An 18,470-nucleotide genomic window follows, 5' to 3' on the forward strand; every position below is an offset into this window, starting at 1 on the left:
AGACTAGAGGGCAATGTCTCAACCTTAGAGACAGATCTTTAAACAATGTAACTAGGAAACATTTTTAAATGCAAAAGATGAAAGTTTGGAACTCTTTTCATAAAGAAAACCTGATGCTGGATCAATTCTTAAATTCAAAATCTGAGTTTACAGTTAATTAAAATACATTAAAGGATAAGGGACAAAGGTACAGCTGCAGATCAGTCAGGGTATCACTGAATAGCAGAATAGATTTGAGGGGCTAAATGGCCCAATTTGATTCTTACATTATTGCTAGACAGTCATGGACCACTTGATTTTCAGAAAGTAATTTATAACTCCAACACTCATTAATCCCCTTGTCACCTCTAAAATGATCACTTCCAAACTAAACCAGCTGCCTTCCGATCTGTCACCATCCATTAACTTCAGTTTATTCAGAATTCTACTGTTCAGGCCCTATGCAGCTGCAGCTCACTGATATCCCCCATCTTTGTTGACCCACTTAGGTTCCTGGTTCCTAACACCTCAAGTTTAAGATTTTTTATCTCCACATTTAAAACTCGTTATAGACTTGTTTCACACCCACCCTGTCAAATTCCTTTATTAATCCCCTCTGCCTTGCTATCTCCCTCTTCTTAAATTCCAAAAATATTTACTTTTTTTGCTCATTACTGTCTTTTCCCAATTATTCTTCAGTGAAGGCTTTGACATTTTTTTCTGTACATTAGGTTCAATTAAAATTGTAATTATTTCACGGTTTGCCTCACATCCTTGCACCATATCCTGAATAAAAAGAGTAATAAGGTGATCTGCTTTCAGTGTCCAGTGTCACATAGTCAACATGCTGAGATAACTCACACTCTTATTTTGTCTTCCTTTGTGGGAAGTGATCAGTCTCTGACTGGGATCTCACTGCACAGGTGAAATCCATATTTTAATCTGGGAAACTGCTTCCTTTTTCAAAACAAAACTTCATAGAAATATTACAATTCAAAAGTTCAAAGCCAAATCTCAGTGCCAAAATTCAAATCTCAGTTCTGGTTGCATACCTGACATGTTTCCATTTTCATGTTTTTTCAGATGTCTGTCCAGATTGGTCTGTTGACCAAAGCACCTATCACACAGGTGACACTTGAATGGTTTCTCCTTGTTGTGAATGTTGCGAACATGCCGTTGTAGATTGGAAGAGATACTGAATGAACGGTCACAGTATTTACACCTTTTAAAAAAAAATGCTGGATGAGTAACATTTCTTAAAATGAAGAATTGTTCATGGTGTAACTTTCTGTTTTGAATGATAAAATGTATGCAAAATATTTTGCATAGAAGCAATTAAGTCAGCAATTGAGATCTTGTACACTATAATGTCTAGAAACAAACTAATTTGGAAGTTTAATGTGGTTAAATTATATTTAGGTGGAGTCCTAGAAGATAGTCTTAAAATATTATAGGGCTTAAAGCAAGAAGAGCTAATTTCAAAGAAATTTAAAACTATTGGAAAACTTCTATTAAGTTTATTTCAAATCAGTCATCATCTTTTGTACTGTTCAAAGCGTGTTATTTCAATGGCATCTTAAAAGTTATAAAGAGCTCACTGACTGCCTTTTGGAGACCAGGAGAGAGGAGTAAACTGGGCACTCTTCAGAGAGCAGCTTTTATTGTTCAGTTCATTCAGAGAAATGTGGCTGGAATACTCTGCAATCCATATACACTAACATAGTGCACTCAACAAATGTTACAATCCTGGTTACTGCTCTTTGCCTGCTGCATACCACAATCAATTATAATATCTACACATGCAAAGGAATGGTATGGTCAGGTTGTTTGTTTTTAACCAATATTCTTTAGGCCTCAGGATGTAGTAATTGATGGATGATTTTTTTGAACATTTTTTTCCAGAGTATAGGACAGGGAATGAAACAAAAACTAGTTTCCTCACTTCCCTCCAAATGAATATTGGTCATAATGAAATGTTGGATCCTCTGGATCTCTTGTATTTTCACCTGATGTTAATGGGAGCTGCGAGATAGTTCAGGTCAATGTTACGTTTGAAAAAAAAGCTGGCTTCTAATATTAAAGCAATTTAGAGTTTTCTGGACAAATGGTAATTAAATTTATATGTTGATAGGCTTAGATAAAATAGGATGGTGGGAGGATCATTAACAACAACTTAAACAAATTGAGTTGTATGATGCATTCCTGTACTGTGGTTTCTATGGAATTCTATGATTTGTGCCTCCCGAGCAGACAGATGGATGGAGATGCAACACTGAATAACACAGGCATGTGAAGGGCTCTGAGAGATAATGAACTACAGAGTCTTCAGGAGGTAAATTACACAATCAGGGCACTTGGCCCACAGCATTTGCTTCTTCTTTTCTATGCGTTTGCGTGTGCAGGGCCTCAATGATTCAATATCTTTGGTAGCATAACACATTTAGAAATTGTTCAGCTTGCTCTATCCCATGTGATGCAGCTTCTAAAGAATGACAAACAAGGCCAAGATTTTTCATGCAAAATTATGTCCTGTGATTACATCTTTTCTTCTTCTACGATTAGCCTGTTCAATTGCCAGTCCCAAAGGAAACACTGTTATCTTCCAAGAAAGATTGCAATAAACAGAGTAACTGTTTAATTCTGTGCCAGTGTGTGCAGTTTAGTCTATCAAGCTGGTACTTGAGGCATCAGTTTTCATACCCTCCGGTCATTTGGAGTCCCTTGAGACTTTACTGTATTTCTCCATAGCTGTTACACAGACATAAAATAATTATTCTAACTGCTGTTTCTGGCCGATTACCAGCAGACTTCATCACCCTTATTTTTCAACTTACTTCCTCTTGTTGACTTCAAAAAATACATCTGTCACATAATGAAGCATGGCGATTTTTCATTGTGAAAATTATTTAATGCAGTACTAATTGTTTCAGTCTCACAAAACATTAGAAAACATGTAATCTGTGTCATGCTTACAGTTCTAGATAAACCATGGAAGGTGTAGGTCTGGTTCCTAACTGCCACACATATTCAAGAGCGGTACAGCCTTGAGGCAGTCCGCTTGGAATGTCCCAAATCACTTTTCTCTGTCTTATCATTGAAAATCTCATTCCTGATTGCGCAGCCTATAATTTGCATTGCACAGCATTTTAGAATCTTTCTACTGTTACAAGAATCTCTGTAGTCATTAACTATAAGTTGCCCTTGGCTAGATTTTCTATTAGCAAATGGTACGTGCACACACAAAGATGTTGCAAACTCCTGTTCTTTCTCCTAAGTGTTGGGGTAGGGAGTTAAGTTGGAAGCAGACAAATGATTATGTGCATTTGCTGAAGACTAAATTAATTAAACACCACTCATTATTGTTCAATAATGAAGAAAACCTTCAACTAGCTGGCTGCCCGTGCACCAAACTGGGGTTGTGGATTAGCTGGCCATTACAGAACTCACCTAATTTTCATATTAAATAAGTGGAAGTGAGAATCAGATTGTTTCTATATTGGGCTACTGAGCAACAGTGCCAGCTTGGAGCCTGGGGCTAGGACTGGGAAAAGGGGTTTTCATGGTGTGCAGGTTGGAAATCTACCACAATTTGTTTGTTACATTTGCACATGTGTTACTAGTTACGTCTTTCTGTGAATTGTAGGGCGTTACAGTCTGCAGAGAAGGTAAGTGGATTAACAGATAACACATGGCCCCTGCAATCTTCTGGACAGGTTTTATTAGCCTGAAGAGTTGGAGAGGAATTTTCCAGAATTCTTTTCTCTTTATTTATCCTGAATTTTCCTCTGCATTTTTGACTCTCCCAAAGATTAATTTAACTGAAATGGGTGGGGTTTGGGTGGTGATGTTGGCAGGGCAGAATTATGGTGTTTGTGGCAATTATAGTGTGTCTAACCAGAAATAAGCATTGGGTCATGATGAACAAGCTATAAGAAGGGACAGATAGACTGGTCTTTTCCTTCCTGCAATTGTCGTAGTTTTGTATGAAAACTTAGGAGAGCAAACAATGTGGCAATTTAATAGACATTGAGAGATATTACTGTGCAAAAATAACAATAAGACCAATTAAAATCTAGGCATCAGTTGTATACGTTAATGAAAGTTCGAGTCATTCAATAAAGAATTGCATTTGTAAAGTGCCATTCATGAATCCAGGATGCTCCAATGCAATTTCCAGTGAATAAGATACTTTGGAAGTGTGATTACTATTGTAAAGTAGAAACTCAGCAGCCAATTCACACATATAAACATTATGTAAAAAGCAATGAGATAAAGACCTGATAAAATGTTTTTGGGCTATTAATTAAAGGATAATATTGGTCAGAACATTGGAGATAACTTTGGTGGGATTGACTTGCAATCATGTGGAGGTGTGTGTGTGTTTTTTTAAAGAGTTTGCAAAGCACCTTTCGAGCTCCAGCTCACTACCGGAAGTTTTGGAGAGATGGTGTAATTTACACAAAGACTGAAGTCCCACAATAAATCCAGATGATTACTGAATAACATCCAGGAAAATATTCCAGAAAACCATGATGGAAAATTCAATTAGAATTCAAAGGACCTCAAAACTTGCACACATGGGAGTTGCCATCTGTTTATCAGTGTATGTTTAAAACAAGTTGTAGCTACAGCCTAAGATTTTTAATGAATTTTCAATAAAATGCAATGATAATTGAGTTATGTTTGCCACAAATATTCCAATTTGTGCTTTAAAATACTTAATTACAAGGGAACTAGTTTTTTTTATTCATTCATGAGATGTGGGCATCATTGGCTAGACCAGCATTCATTGCTCATCTCAAATTACCCAGAGGGCAGTTAAGAGTCGACTACATTGCTGATGTTCTGGATGTAAGTTTGCTCACTGAACTGGAAGATTAGTTTTCACACGAGGTAACATCATCAGTTGAGCCTCCAGTGAAGCTCTGGTGGTATGGCCTGCTTTTTATTTATGTGTTTAGGTTTCCTTGGGTTGGTGATGTCATTTCCTGTGGTGATGTCATTTCTGGTTCTTTTTCTCAGGGGGTGGTAAATGGGATCCAAGTCGATGTGATTGTTGATAGAGTTCCAGTTGGAATGCCATGCTTCGTGGAATGCTTGTGCGTTTATCTGTTTGGCTTGTTCGAGGATGGATGTGTTGTCCCAGTCAAAGTGGTGTCCTTCCTCATCTGTATGTAAAGATACTAGTGAGAGTGGGTCATGTCTTTTTGTGGCTAGTTGATGTTCATGCATCCTGGTGGCTAGTTTTCTGCTGCTTGTCCAATATAGTGTTTGATACGATTCTTGCAAAGTATTTTTTAAATGGCATTAGTTTTGCTTGTTGTCTGTATAGGGTCTGTATAGGCAAGTTCATTAGCTGCTGTTTTACTGTGTTGGTGGCAGCTAATGAACTTGAAAGACCCTATACAGACAATAAGCAAAACTAATGTTATTTGCAAAAACTTGCAAGAACTGAAACAAACACTGCATTGGACAAACAGGCAGAAAACTAGCCACCAGGATAAATGAACATCAACTAGCCACAAAAAGACATGACCCTCTCTCACTAGTATCTTTACATACAGATGAGGAAGGACACCACTTCAACTGAGACAACACATCCATCCTAGGACAAACCAAACGGAGACACACACGAGAATTCCTAGAAGCATGGCATTCCAACCAGAACTCTATCAACAAACACGTTGACTTGGATCCCATTTACCACCTCCTGAGAGAAAGAACAGGAAATGATATCACTAAGGAAATGACATCACCAAAGAAATGACATCACCAACCCAAGTAAACCTAAAAACATAAATAAAAAGTGGGCCATACTACCAATGCTTCACCGGAGGCTCACTGATTATGTTACCTAATATGGTGATGAAATGTCAGAAAATGAACCTTCCACCTCAGCGAGCAAACTCACATCTAGAACCTGAACCTGAGCTACAAATCTTCTCAGAACTTGCTAACATGTTGCTGTGGGTCTGGAGTCACATGTCAGCAAGACTGGGTAAGGACAGCAGCTTCCCTCCCTCAAGGACATTAGTGAACCAAGTAGGTTTTTCCAACAATTAACAATGGATTCATGGTCATCATTAAACTCTGATTGAATTCAAATTCCACCACCTGCCATGGTGGGATTTGAACTTTGGGTCCTCAGAACATTACCTGGGTCTCTGGATTAACAACCCGGTGATAAAACTACTAGGCCATTGCCTTCCCATTAAAGGATTGTACATTCAATAATGACATGTTGTTAGTTAAATTTCATATGTTTGTAAAACTTCACAATATCCTGTATATTTGCTGTGCCAATTTATAAGGGATCCCTTGAAAACTATCATTCAACATAGTTCTGAGTATGTGCTGTGTAGTACAATGTGTAAATTAATTTTTCTTGAATTTGGGTATGTCCTTTAATTTCAGGGGTGTGACAATTTTTTTTGAAAATACTTGATGAACACTTCAAGTAAGGAAGCAAGTTCTACATGGCAACAGATCTGAGCTGGGATGTTCTGCCAATTCCCATAATATGCTTATTTTAACCTGTATGGTTGCTCTCCAGTGTGTGTCCGAAGGTGCCGGGTCAGGTTTGCAGATCTTGGGAAAATCTTACCACAGTATCTGTTATGGGAAGAGAAACAAGATCAGACAGATTGTTACAAGGAACAGACATGGAATTCCATCCTGCATTACTTTGTTTGGTGCACAGGGAGTAGGAAAAGAGTTTTTTTTAAAAACACAATTTATTTATAAATAATGATTCGAGTGGTTAATTTCATCTTGAAAGGAAACCTCTTTTTCTAATTACAGCAATCTGAATATCATTAGAGAGGAAACTAAAAAGAGCTTTTCCTGGCAAATAAATACTTTGGCTGTCACCTCCTGAAACCAGGAGTGAAAGGAGGTTTTCAGAATTGCTCAAGTTCCCTGCATACAAGGTACACACAATTGGACATCCCCAACTGCTTTTGTTTTTATGCTAATATTCACTTATTTCAGGCTGCAGAGCATTCTAAAAGCCAAGGGTGAACAGCCAGTTGTCTTGGTGCATATAGGCACCAACAATATAAGTAAAAAACGAGATGAGGTCCTGAAAGAAGAATTCAGGGAGCTAAGAGAGAAGTTAAAAAGGAGGACCTCAAAGGTAGTGATCTCGGGATTACTTCCAGTGCCATGTGCTAGCCAAGTAGAAATGAAAAAATAGGCAGGATAAACACATGGCTTGAGAGATGGTGTAGGAGGGAGGGGTTCAAATTTGTTGGACATTGGGACCGGTTCTGGGGAAGGTGGGACTATTACAAAATGGACGATCTACATCTGAACCAGACTGGAACCAATGTCCTTGGGGGAGATTTTACTACTGCTGTTGGGGAGGTTTTAAACTAATGTGGCAGGGGGCTGGGAACCAGAAGAGAAAACAAATAGGCAGCGAGGTGGAAACTGCAGACTGTAAGAATAATGAAGATAGTGTTAATTAAGGGAAGAATAGGCATACAGTAGTTGAATGCAAAACAATTGGTGGCCTGAAATGCATCTAATGCAAGGAGCATAATGTGTAAGGCAGATGAACTTCGGGCTTGGATTGGTGCCTGGGAGTATGACGTTATTGCAATCACAGAGACTTGGTTGAATGAAGGGCATGATTGGCAACTAAATGTTCCAGGATATAGATGCTTCAGACAGGACAGGGAGGGAAGTAAAAGGGGGGGGGGAGGAGATGCATTGCTGGTCAGGGATGATATCAAGGCTGTGCTAAAGGAAGACACTATGGAGGGCTTGGGTAGTGAGGCATTATGGGTGGAGCTGAGAAATAAGAAGGGTGCAGTTACATTGTTGGGGCTGTATTACAGGCCTCCCAACAGTGAGCGTGAGGTAGAAGAACAAATAGGTAAACAGATTATGGAAAGATGTAGAGGCAATAGGGTAGTGGTGATGGGAGATTTTAATTTTCCCAACATTGACTGGGATACACTTAGTGTCAGAGGTCTGGATGGAGTAGAATTTGTAAGAAGAGTCCAGGAGAGTTTTCTAGAGCAGTATGTCAATAGTCTGGCGAGGGAAAGGGCCATATTGGACCTGGTACTGGGGAATGAGCCAGGACAAGTGGTAGAAGTTGCAGTGGGGGATTTCTTTGGGAACAGTGACCACAATTCTGTAAGTTTTAGAATTGTAGACAAAGATGAGAGTGGTCCTAAGGGAAGAGTACAAAACTGGGCCAAGGCCAGTTATATCAAAATTAAGCAGGAGCTGGGAAATGTGGATTGGGCACAGCTATTTGAAGGGAAGTCCACATTTGATATGTGGGAGGCATTCAAAGATAAGTTAAAGATAGTGCAGGATAGGCATGTCCCATTGAAGGCAAAGGATAGGAAAGGCAAGATTCATGAACTGTGGATGACAGGAGAAATTGTACGACTAGCCAAGAGGAAAAGGGAAGCGTACATAAGGTCCAGGCAGCTAAGAACAGAACGGCTCTGGAGGAATACCGGGAGAGTAGGACAAGTCTTAAACGAGGAATCAAGCGGGATAAAAGGGGTCATGAAATAGCTTTAGTGAGCAGAATTAAGGAGAATCTCAAAGCATTTTATTCTTCGATAAGAAGCAAGCTGGTAACTAGAGAAAGGATTGGTCCACCAATGGGTAATGAAGGAAGGCTGTGTGTCAAACCTGAGTGAATGAGTAAGATTCTGAATGATTACTTTGTATCAGTGTTCACTGAGGAGAGGAACATGATGAATGTTAAGATAAGAGATAGAAGTTTGATTAGTCTGGATCACGTTGACATAAGTAGGGAAGATGTGTTTGGGTATGCTAGAGGTTATTAAGGTGGACAGATCACCAGGACCAGATGGGATCTATCCCAGGTTGTTGAGGGAGGCGAGAGAGGAAATAGCTGGGGCCCTGACAGACATCTTTGTGGCATCCTTAAACACAGGTGAGGTGCCGGAGGACTGGAAGGTTGCTCATATTGTCCCCCTGTACAAGAAGAGTAGTAGGGATATTCCAGGTAACTACAGACCAGTGAGCCTGACGTCGGTGGTGGGAAAGTTGCTGGAGAAGGTACTGAGGGATAGGATCTATTTGTATTTAGAAAAGAATGGGCTTATCAGTAATAGGCAACATGGTTTTGTGTGGGGGAGATCGTGCCTTACCAACTTAATAGAGTTCTTTGAGGAAGTGACCAAGTTGATAGATGAAGGAAGGGCTGTTGATGTCATATACATGGACTTTAGAAAGGCATTTGATACGGTTCCCCATGGTTGACTAATGGAGAAAGTGAAGTCACATGGTGTGCAGGGTGTTCTAGCGAGGTGGATAAAGAACTGGTTGAGCAACAGGAGACAGAGAGTAGTAGTTGAAGGGAGTTTCTCGAAATGGAGAAAGGTGACCAGTAATGTTCCACAGGGGTCAGTGTTGGGGTCACTGTTGTTTGTGATCTCCATAAATGATCTGGAAGAGGGCACTGTTGGTCTGATCAGCAAGTTTGCAGATGACACGAAGTTTGGTGGAGTAGCAGAAAGCTTAAGGGACTGTCAGAGAATACAGGAGGATATAGATAGACTGGGGAGTTGGGTGAAAAGTGGCAGATGGATTTCAATCCAGACAAATGTGAAGTGATGCATTTAGGCAAGTCTAATTCTAGAGTGAATTGTACAATGAATGGATGAGCCTTGGGAAAAGTTAATGGTCAGAGAGATCTGGGAGTGCAAGTCCATTGTACTCTGAAAGTTGCTGCACAGGTGGATAGAGTGGTTAAGAAATCATACAGTATGCTTGCTTTCATTGGACAGGGTATTGAATATAATAGCTGGCAAGTCATGTTAAAATTGTACAAGACATTGGTTCAGCCGCATTTTTAATACTGTGTACAGTTCTGGTCACCACATTACCAAAAGGATGTGGATGCTTTGGAGAGGGTGCGGAGAAGGGTGCAGAGAATGTTGCCTGGTATGGAAGGTGCTAGCTATGAAGAGAGGTTGAGTAGGTTAGGGTTGTTTTCATTAGAATAAAGGAGATTGAGGGGGGATCTGATTGAGGTTTACAAAATCATGAAGGATATAGACAGGGTGGATAGAGACAAGCTTTTTCCCAGGGTGAAGGATTCAATAACGAGAGGTCACGCTTTCAAGGTGAGAGGTGGAAGGTTTAAGGGGGATACACGCGGCAAGTACTTCACACAGAGGGTGGCAGGCATTTGGAACGCGTTGCCAGCAGAGGTGGTAGAGGCAGGCACGGTAGATTCATTTAAGATGCATCTGGACAGATGCATGAGTAGGTGGGGAGCAGAAGGATACAGATGCTTAGGAATTGGGTGACAGGTTTAGACAGTAGATTTGGATCAGCTCAGGCTTGAAGGGCCGAAGGGCCTGTTCCTGGGCTGTAAATTTTCTTTGTTCTTTGCTTTCAATGAAGTCTCTCCCTTTCCTGGTACCCTGCTTTATTCATCATCAATAAAAATATAATTTCCTGCATGGTCCCCACCAATGGCACTCTAAAACTGCGCAACCAGGAGGTGTGTAAGATGACTTGAAGTGATCCAGTTTGCTTTTCCCTCCATCGCTAAAGTGAGGCTTTAGTCTCTGCTCATGATTTCATTACAATTATATAATGGAAATTGATAAATTGCTAATTGAAGAGGACAGCATTTGTGCCACACAAATGCCAGGCTGCCACCATCACCAATAATAGACAATCTAACCACCACCCCTTGACATTCAATGATGTTAACATCACTGAATCTCTTACTATCAACATCCTAGGAGTTATCATGAACTCACCTGGATTTATCTCATAAACACATAAACACAGTAGCTATAAGAGCAGGTCAGAGTCTAAGAATTCAGCAACAAGGAACTTGCCTCCTGACTCCCATCACGTACAAGGCACAAGTCAGGACTACTCCCCACTTTGCCTGAATGAGTGCAGTTTTAGTGACACACAAGAAGCTTGATACCATCCAGGACAAAGCAGTCTATATTTTTTTTAGATTAGATTACTTACAGTGTGGAAACAGGCCCTTTGGCCCAACAAGTCCACACCGACCCGCCAAAGCGCCCCTACATACCCCTACATTTACCCCTTTAACCTAACACTACGGGCAATTTAGCATGGCCAATTCACCTGACCCGCACATCTTTGTGACTGTGGGAGGAAACCGGAGCACCCGGAGGAAACCCACACAGACACGGGGAGAATGTGCAAACTCCACACAGTCAGTCGCCTGAGTCGGGAATTGAACCCGGGTCTCTGGCGCTGTGAGGCAGCAGTGCTAACCACTGTGCCACCGTGCCGCACTTGATTGGCACCACATCTACAAGCATCCACTCTCTCCACCATGATGCTCAATAGCAGCAGTGTGTACTATCTACAAGATGCACTGCAGAAATTCACCAAAGATCCTCAGCCAGGATCACTTCCATCTGGATGGAGGAGAACAGCTGATACATGGGAACACCATCACCTTCAAGTTCCCCTCCAAGCCACTCACCATCATGATCTGGAAATATATTGCTGTCCCTCACTGTCGCTGGGTCAAAATTCTGGAATTCCTTCCCTAATGGCATTGTTGGTTAGTAAGTAGACCACAGCGGTTCAAGAGGCAGCTCACCACCACCTTCGCAAGGGCAACTAGGGATGGGCAATACATGCTGGCCCAGCCAGTGACATCCACATCCCACAAAGTGAATTAAAAAAAGCACATCCCATCACGCTGGAACAGTAAGTTAGTGGAAGAGTCACTGGACCCAAAATATTAACTCTGCTTTCTCTCCTCAGATTCTACCAGACCTGCAGTGTTTTTCCAGCAATTTATGTTTATATTAGTGATTCAGTGCCTTGTGTTCCTCTCAAAAACCACATGTGGATAATATTTGTGTTCTGAAATTATATATTTATAAATAGACAAAACAAGAATAGAACTCAATTAAAACCTTTTGATTCTCCTCCAAGTTTATAATTCACAGATGCCAAAATGATTCAACCCAAGCAGTCTCCCAATTTGTTTACTGGGTGTAGTACCAGAAAAGCTGGAGTATCACAAGTAAATGCAATCTTCGTCAGATTGAAGTAGGAACACTGACACAGGCAGCATACCACGTTTTTAGTGAGTCCAGTATTTAGTAGATCACTATCAAAACAACATAGAACTCATTAAATTGCAATTACCACCTGAGGGGTATAGTTCAGTCCACACTAGAAACCTTCCAAAGTGTTCACATTTAAACCAGTTTGAAGGAGTTTATTGTAAGGACTGTGCATTTTAATTTTTGTGTTTTTAAAAACTGGGACCAAAACAAGAAAGAGTTGCTTCAAACACTAGTAGCTGAACTTTAGAAAGCAATCAACCTGGTCCACAAGGTAGATATTGTGTAAACTATTGTTTGGACAAGTAGAAATTGAAGTTAAGATTGCAGACCATCGAGAGCCATATAACTGATGCAGCTCTTGATGGCAATAAGATGTTGATCCGTCTGTAAACTAGTGACACTTATAAGTGACTGAGACCTTTTGCTTGCCAACATTGATGATTGGTTCTCATGTGGCTGAACAGCCTGGAGCTGGAAATAAATTACAGAGACAGAGAGAGAGAAAATGAGGAAAAGAAGTGATCAGATCTTCTCCCACCCCTGAAACTACCTGTTGTCTGCAGTCAAAAGCTCAGTTTATACCCGAAGAAAACTAATTACCTTTCCTACAGCAGTTGCTATGATTTTTGAATTGGTTAAGCAGCAATGTTTTCCAAGTGCTGAACAAAGAGACCTTGCAGCTGAAAATGTGTTGCTGGAAAAGCGCAGCAGCATCCAAGGAGCAGGAGAATTGACGTTTCGGGCATGAGCCCTTCTTCAGGAATGAGGAGAGTGTGCCAAGCAGGCTAAGATAAAAGGTAGGGAGGAGGGAGTTGGGGGAGGGGCGTTGGAAATGCGATAGGTGGAAGGAGGTTAAGGTGAGGGTGATAGGCCGGAGAGGGGATGGGGGTGGAGACGTCAGGAAGAAGATTGCAGGTTAGGAAGGATATTTCTCCTCCCCCCACCTTGTCTCAGTCCCAACAATCTCCAATACATCTCTTCCACTTCCTGCTCCTCCGCTCTTGAGCCCCAGCATCTGCAGTCCTCACTTTCTCCTAAAAGAGACCTTGGAGTGCAGGTTCATAGCTCCTTGAAAGTGGAATCGCAGGTAGATAGGAATTGTTAGGCCACTGTTGGAATATTGCGTGCAATTCTGGTCTCCTTCCTATCGGAAAGATGTTCTAAAACTTGAAAGGGTTCAGAAAAGCTTTACAAGAATGTTGCCAGGGTTGGAGGTTGAATACTCTGGGCCTGTTTTCCCTGTCGCGTCGGAGGCTGAGGGGTGACCTTATAGAGATTTACAAAATTATGAGGGGCATGGATAGGATAAATAGACAAAGACTCTTCCCTGGGGTGGGGGAGTCCAGAACTAGAGGGAATAGGTTTAGGGTGAGAGATGAAAGATATAAAAGAGACCTAAGGGGCAACCTGTTCACGCAGAGGGCGGTACGTGCATGGAATGAGCTGCCAGAGGAAGTAGTGGAGGCTGGTACAATTGCACCATTTAAGACCAATGTTCTGTACAGCCGCAACATAACCTCGCAACTCCTGTACTCAATACTCTGACCAATAAACGAAAGCATACCAAACATCTTCTTCACTATCCTAGCTACATGCGACTCCACTTTCAAGGAGCTATGAACCTGCACTCCAAGGTCTCTTTGTTCAGCAACACTCCCCAGGACCTTACCATTAAGTGTACAAGTCCTGCTAAGATTTGCTTTCCCAAAATGCAGCACCTCGCAGTTATCTGAATTAAACTCCATCTGTCACTTCTCAGCCCATTGGCCCATCTGGTCCAGTCCTGTTGTAATCTGAGGTAACCCTCTTCACTGTCCACTACACCTCCAATTTTGGTGTCATCTGCAAACTTACTAACTGTACCTCTTATGCTCGCACCCAAATCATTTATGTAAATGACAAATTGTAGAGGGCCCAGCACCGATCCTTGTGGCACTCCACTAGTCACAGGCCTCCAGTCTGAAAAACAACCCTCCACCACCACCCTCTGTCTTCTACCAAATGGCTAGTTCTCCCTGTATTCCATGAGATTTAACCTTGCGAATCAATCTCCCATGGGGAACCTTGTCGAACGCCTTACTGAAGTCCATATAGATCACATCTACTGCTCTGCCCTCATCAATCTTCTTTGTTACTTCTTCAAAAAAACTCAATCAAGTTTGTGAGACATGATTTCCCTCGGGTATAGGTTTGCTCGCTGAGCTGTAGGTTTGGTATCCAGTCGTTTCATTACCTGGCTAGGTAACATCATCAGTGGTGACCTCCAAGTGAAGCGAAGCTGTTGTCTCCTGCTTTCTATTTATATCTTTCTCCTGGATGGAGTTCCTGGGGTTTGTGGTGATATCATTTCCTGTTCATTTTCTGAGGGGTTGATAGATGGCATCTAGATCTATGTGTTTGTTTATAGCGTTGTGGTTGGAGTGCTCTGGCATGTCTTTGCTTAGCCTGTCCCAGGATAGATGTGTTGTCCCAGTCGAAATGGTGGGTTTTTCCCTCCGTGTGTAAGGCTACAAGGGAGAGAGGGTCGTGTCTTTTTGTGGCTAGCTGGTGTTGGTGTATCCTAGTGGCTAACTTTCTTCTTGTTTTGTCCTATGTAGTGTTTGTGGCAGTCCTTGCATGGAATTTTGTTGATGATGTTGGTTTTGTCCATGGGTTGTACTGGGTCTTTTAAGTTTGTTAGTTTTTGTTTGAGAGTGTTGGTGGGTTTGTGTGCTACTAGGATTCCGAGGGGTCTTAGTAGTCTGGCTGTCATATCTGAAACTTCTTTGATGTATGGTAAGGTGGTTAGGGTTTCTGGCTGTGTTTGGTTTCCCATGCACAAAGCCATGTTGACTATCCCTAATCAGTCCTTGCCTTTCCAAATACATGTACATCCTGTCCCTCAGGATTCCCTCCAACAACGTGCCCACCACCGAGGTCAGGCTTACCGGTCTATAGTTCCCTGGCTTGTCTTTACCGCCCTTCTTAAAAAGTGGCACCATGTTTGCCAACCTCCAGTCTTCCAGCACCTCACCTGTGACTATCGATGATACAAATATCTCAGCATGAGGCCTAGCAATCACTTCTCTAGCTTCCCACAGTATTCTAGGGTACACCTGATCAGATCCTGGGGAATTATTCACCTTTAATCATGTCAAGACATCCAGCACTTCCTCCTCTGTAATCTGGACATTTTGCAAGATGTCACCATCTATTTCCCTACAGTTTATATCTTCCATATCCTTTTCCACAGTAAATACTGATGCAAAATATTCATTTAGTATCTCTCCCATTTTCTGTGGCTCCACACAAAGGCCGCCTTGCTGATCTTTGAGGGGCCCTATTCTCTCCCTAGTTACCCTTTTGTCCTTAATATATTTGTAAAAACTGTTTGGATTCTCCTTAATTCTATTTGCCAAAGCTATCTCATGTCTCCTTTTTGCCCTCCTGATTTCCGTCTTAAGTATACTCCTACTTTCTTTATACTCTTTTAAGGATTCACTCGATCTATCCTGTCTATACCTGACATATGCTTCCTTCTTTTTCTTAACCAAACCCTCAATTTCTTTGGTCATCCAGCATTCCCTATACCTACCAGCCTTCCCTTTCATCCTGACAGCAACATACTTTCTCTGGATTCTTGTTATCTAATTTCTGAAGGCTTCCCATTTTCCAGCATCCCTTTACCTGCGAACATCTGCCTCCAATCAGCTTTCGAAAGTTCTTGCCTAAAACCGTCAAAATTGGCCTTTCTCCAAGTTAGAATTTCAACTTTTAGATCTGGTGTATCCTTTTCCATCACTATTTTAAAACGAATAGAATTATGGTCGCTAGCCCCAAAGTGCTCCCCCACTGACACCTCAGTCATGAGGTTTACAAAATTATGAGGGGCATGGATAGGGTAAATAGACAAAGTCTTTTCCCTGGGGTGGGGGAGTCCAGAACTAGAGGGCATAGGTTTAAGGTGAGAGGGGAAAGATATAAAAGAGACCTAAGGGGCAACTTGTTCATGCAGAGGGTGGTACGTGTATGGAATGAGCTGCCAGAGGATGTGGTGGAGGCCGGTACAATTGCAACATTTAAGAAGCATTTGGATGGGTATATGAATAGGAAGGGTTTGGAGGGATAAGGGCTGGGTGCTGACAGATGGGACTAGATTGGGTTGGGATATCTGGTCGGCATGGACGGGTTGGACCGAAGAGTCTGTTTCCATGCTGTACATCTCTATGACTCTATGACCTGCCCTGCCTTATTTCCAAAGATGAGGTCAAGTTTTGCACCTTCTCTAGTAGGTACACCCACATACTGAATCAGAAAATTGTCTTGTACACACTTAAGAAATTCCTCTCCATCTAAACCTTTAACACTATGGCAGTCCCAGTCGATGTTTTGAAAGTTAAAATCCCCTACCATAACCACCCTATTATTCTTACAGATAGCTGAGATCTCCTTACAAGTTTATTTCTCAATTTCTCTCTGACTGTTGGGCGGTGGGGGGGGGGGGGGGGCGGGGCGGGTATATAATACAATCCCAATAAGGTGATCATCCCTTTCTTATTTCTTAGTTCCACACAAATAACTTCCCTGGATGTATTTCCGGGAATATCCTCCCTCAGCACAGCTGTAACACTATCCCTTATCAAAAATTGCCACTCCCCCTCCTCTCTTGCCTCCCTTTCTATCCTTCCTGTAACATTTGTATCCTGGAACATTAAGCTGCCAGTCCTGCCCATCCCTGAGCCATGTTTCCGTAAGCGGTATGATATCCCAGTCCCATGTTGCTAACCGTGCCCTGAGTTCATCTGCCTTCCCTGTTAGGCCCCTTGCATTGAAATAAATGCAGTTTAATTTATTAGTCCTACCTTATCCCTGCCTGCCCTGACTGTTTGACTCACTTCTATTCTCAGCTGTACCAGTCTCAGATCGATCTCTTTCCTCACTATCTCCCTGGGTTCCACCCCCCCCACCTTACTAATTTAAACCCTTCCAAGCAGTTCTAACAAATTTCCCTGCCAGTATATTAGTCCCCTTCCAATTTAGGTGCAATCCGTCCTTCTTGTACAGGTCACTTCTACCCCAAAAGAGATTCCAAAGATCCAAAAATGTGAATCCTTCTCCAATACACCAGCTCCTCAGCCATGCATTCATCTGCTCTATCCTCCTATTCCTGCCCTCACTAGCTCGTAGCACTGGGAGTAATCCAGATATTACTACCCTTCAGGACCTCCTTTTAAAATTCCTGCCTAACTCTCTATAATCTCCCTTCAGAGTCTCAATCTTTTCCCTTCCAATGTCGTTGGTTCCAATGTGGACAATGACCTCCTGCTGGCCCCTCTCCCCTGTGAGAACATTAGAACATAGAACATAGAACTGTACAGCACAGAACAGGCTCTTCAGCCCACGATGTTGTGCCAACCATTGATCCTCATGTATGCACCCTCAAATGTCTGTGACCATATGCATGTCCAGTAGTCTCTTAAATGTCCCCAATGACCTTGCTTCCACAACTGCTGCTTGCAACGCATTCCATGCTCTCACAACTCTCTGTGTAAAGAACCCGCCTCTGACATCCCCTCTATACTTTCCTCCAACCAGCTTAAAACTATGACCCCTCGTGTTAGCCATTTATGCCCTGGGAAATAGTCTGGTAAACCTCCTCTGAACCCTCTCCAAAGCATCCACATCTTTCCTATAATAGGGTGACCAGAACTGGACGCAGTATTCCAAGTGCGGTCTAACCAAAGTTTTATAGAGCTGCAACAAGATCTCACGACTCTTAAACTCAATCCCCCTGTTAATGAAAGCCAAAACACCATATGCATTCTTAACAACTCTGTCCACTTGGGTGGCCATTCTAAGGGATCTATGTACCTGCACACCAAGATCCCTCTGTTCCTCCACACTGCCAAGAATCCTATCCTTAATCCTGTACTCAGCTTTCAAATTTGACCTTCAAAAATGCATCACCTCGCATTTATCCAGGTTGAACTCCATCTGCCACCTCTCAGCCCATCTCTGCATCCTGTCAATGTCCCGCTGCAGCCTACAACAGCCCTCTATACTGTCAACGACACCTCCAACCTTTGTGTCATCTGCAAACTTGCTGACTCATCCTTCAATCCCCTCATCCAAGTCATTAATAAAAATTACAAACAGTAGATGACCAAGTACAGAGCCCTGTGGAACACCACTCACCACTGACTTCCAGGCAGAATATTTTCCTTCTACTACCACTCGCTGTCTTCTGTTGGCCAGCCAATTCTGTATCCAGACAGCTAAGTTCCCCTGTATCCCATTCCTCCTGATCTTCTGAATGAGCCTACCATGGGGAACCTTATCAAATGCCTTGCTGAAGTACATATACACCACATCCACAGCTCGACCCTCATCAACTTTTCTAGTCACATCCTCAAAGAACTCGATAAGGTTTGTGAG

The 18,470-nt window shown here is 42.1% G+C and overlaps 1 protein-coding gene across 11 annotated transcripts in view; it reads right to left on the reverse strand.

Annotated features, from left to right (window-relative positions):
• The window catches only part of mecom (MDS1 and EVI1 complex locus), a 1,207,227-nt gene that overhangs the window by 56,209 nt on the left and 1,132,548 nt on the right, over positions 1–18,470 (reverse strand). For all 11 annotated transcript variants that reach the window (XM_043702880.2, XM_043702877.2, XM_043702876.2 and 8 more), the window contains 2 exons: positions 6,514–6,591; positions 1,032–1,201 (listed from right to left, as the gene is read on the reverse strand). In XM_043702880.2, coding sequence (XP_043558815.1) covers positions 1,032–1,201; positions 6,514–6,591 — 248 coding nt within the window. The remainder of the gene's footprint in view (positions 1–1,031; positions 1,202–6,513; positions 6,592–18,470) is intronic.

Source organism: Chiloscyllium plagiosum, unplaced genomic scaffold (assembly GCF_037043375.1).
Source record: "Chiloscyllium plagiosum isolate Xiang-an unplaced genomic scaffold, Cpla_swu_hap1 HiC_scaffold_13, whole genome shotgun sequence".
Lineage (NCBI taxonomy): Eukaryota > Metazoa > Chordata > Chondrichthyes > Orectolobiformes > Hemiscylliidae > Chiloscyllium > Chiloscyllium plagiosum.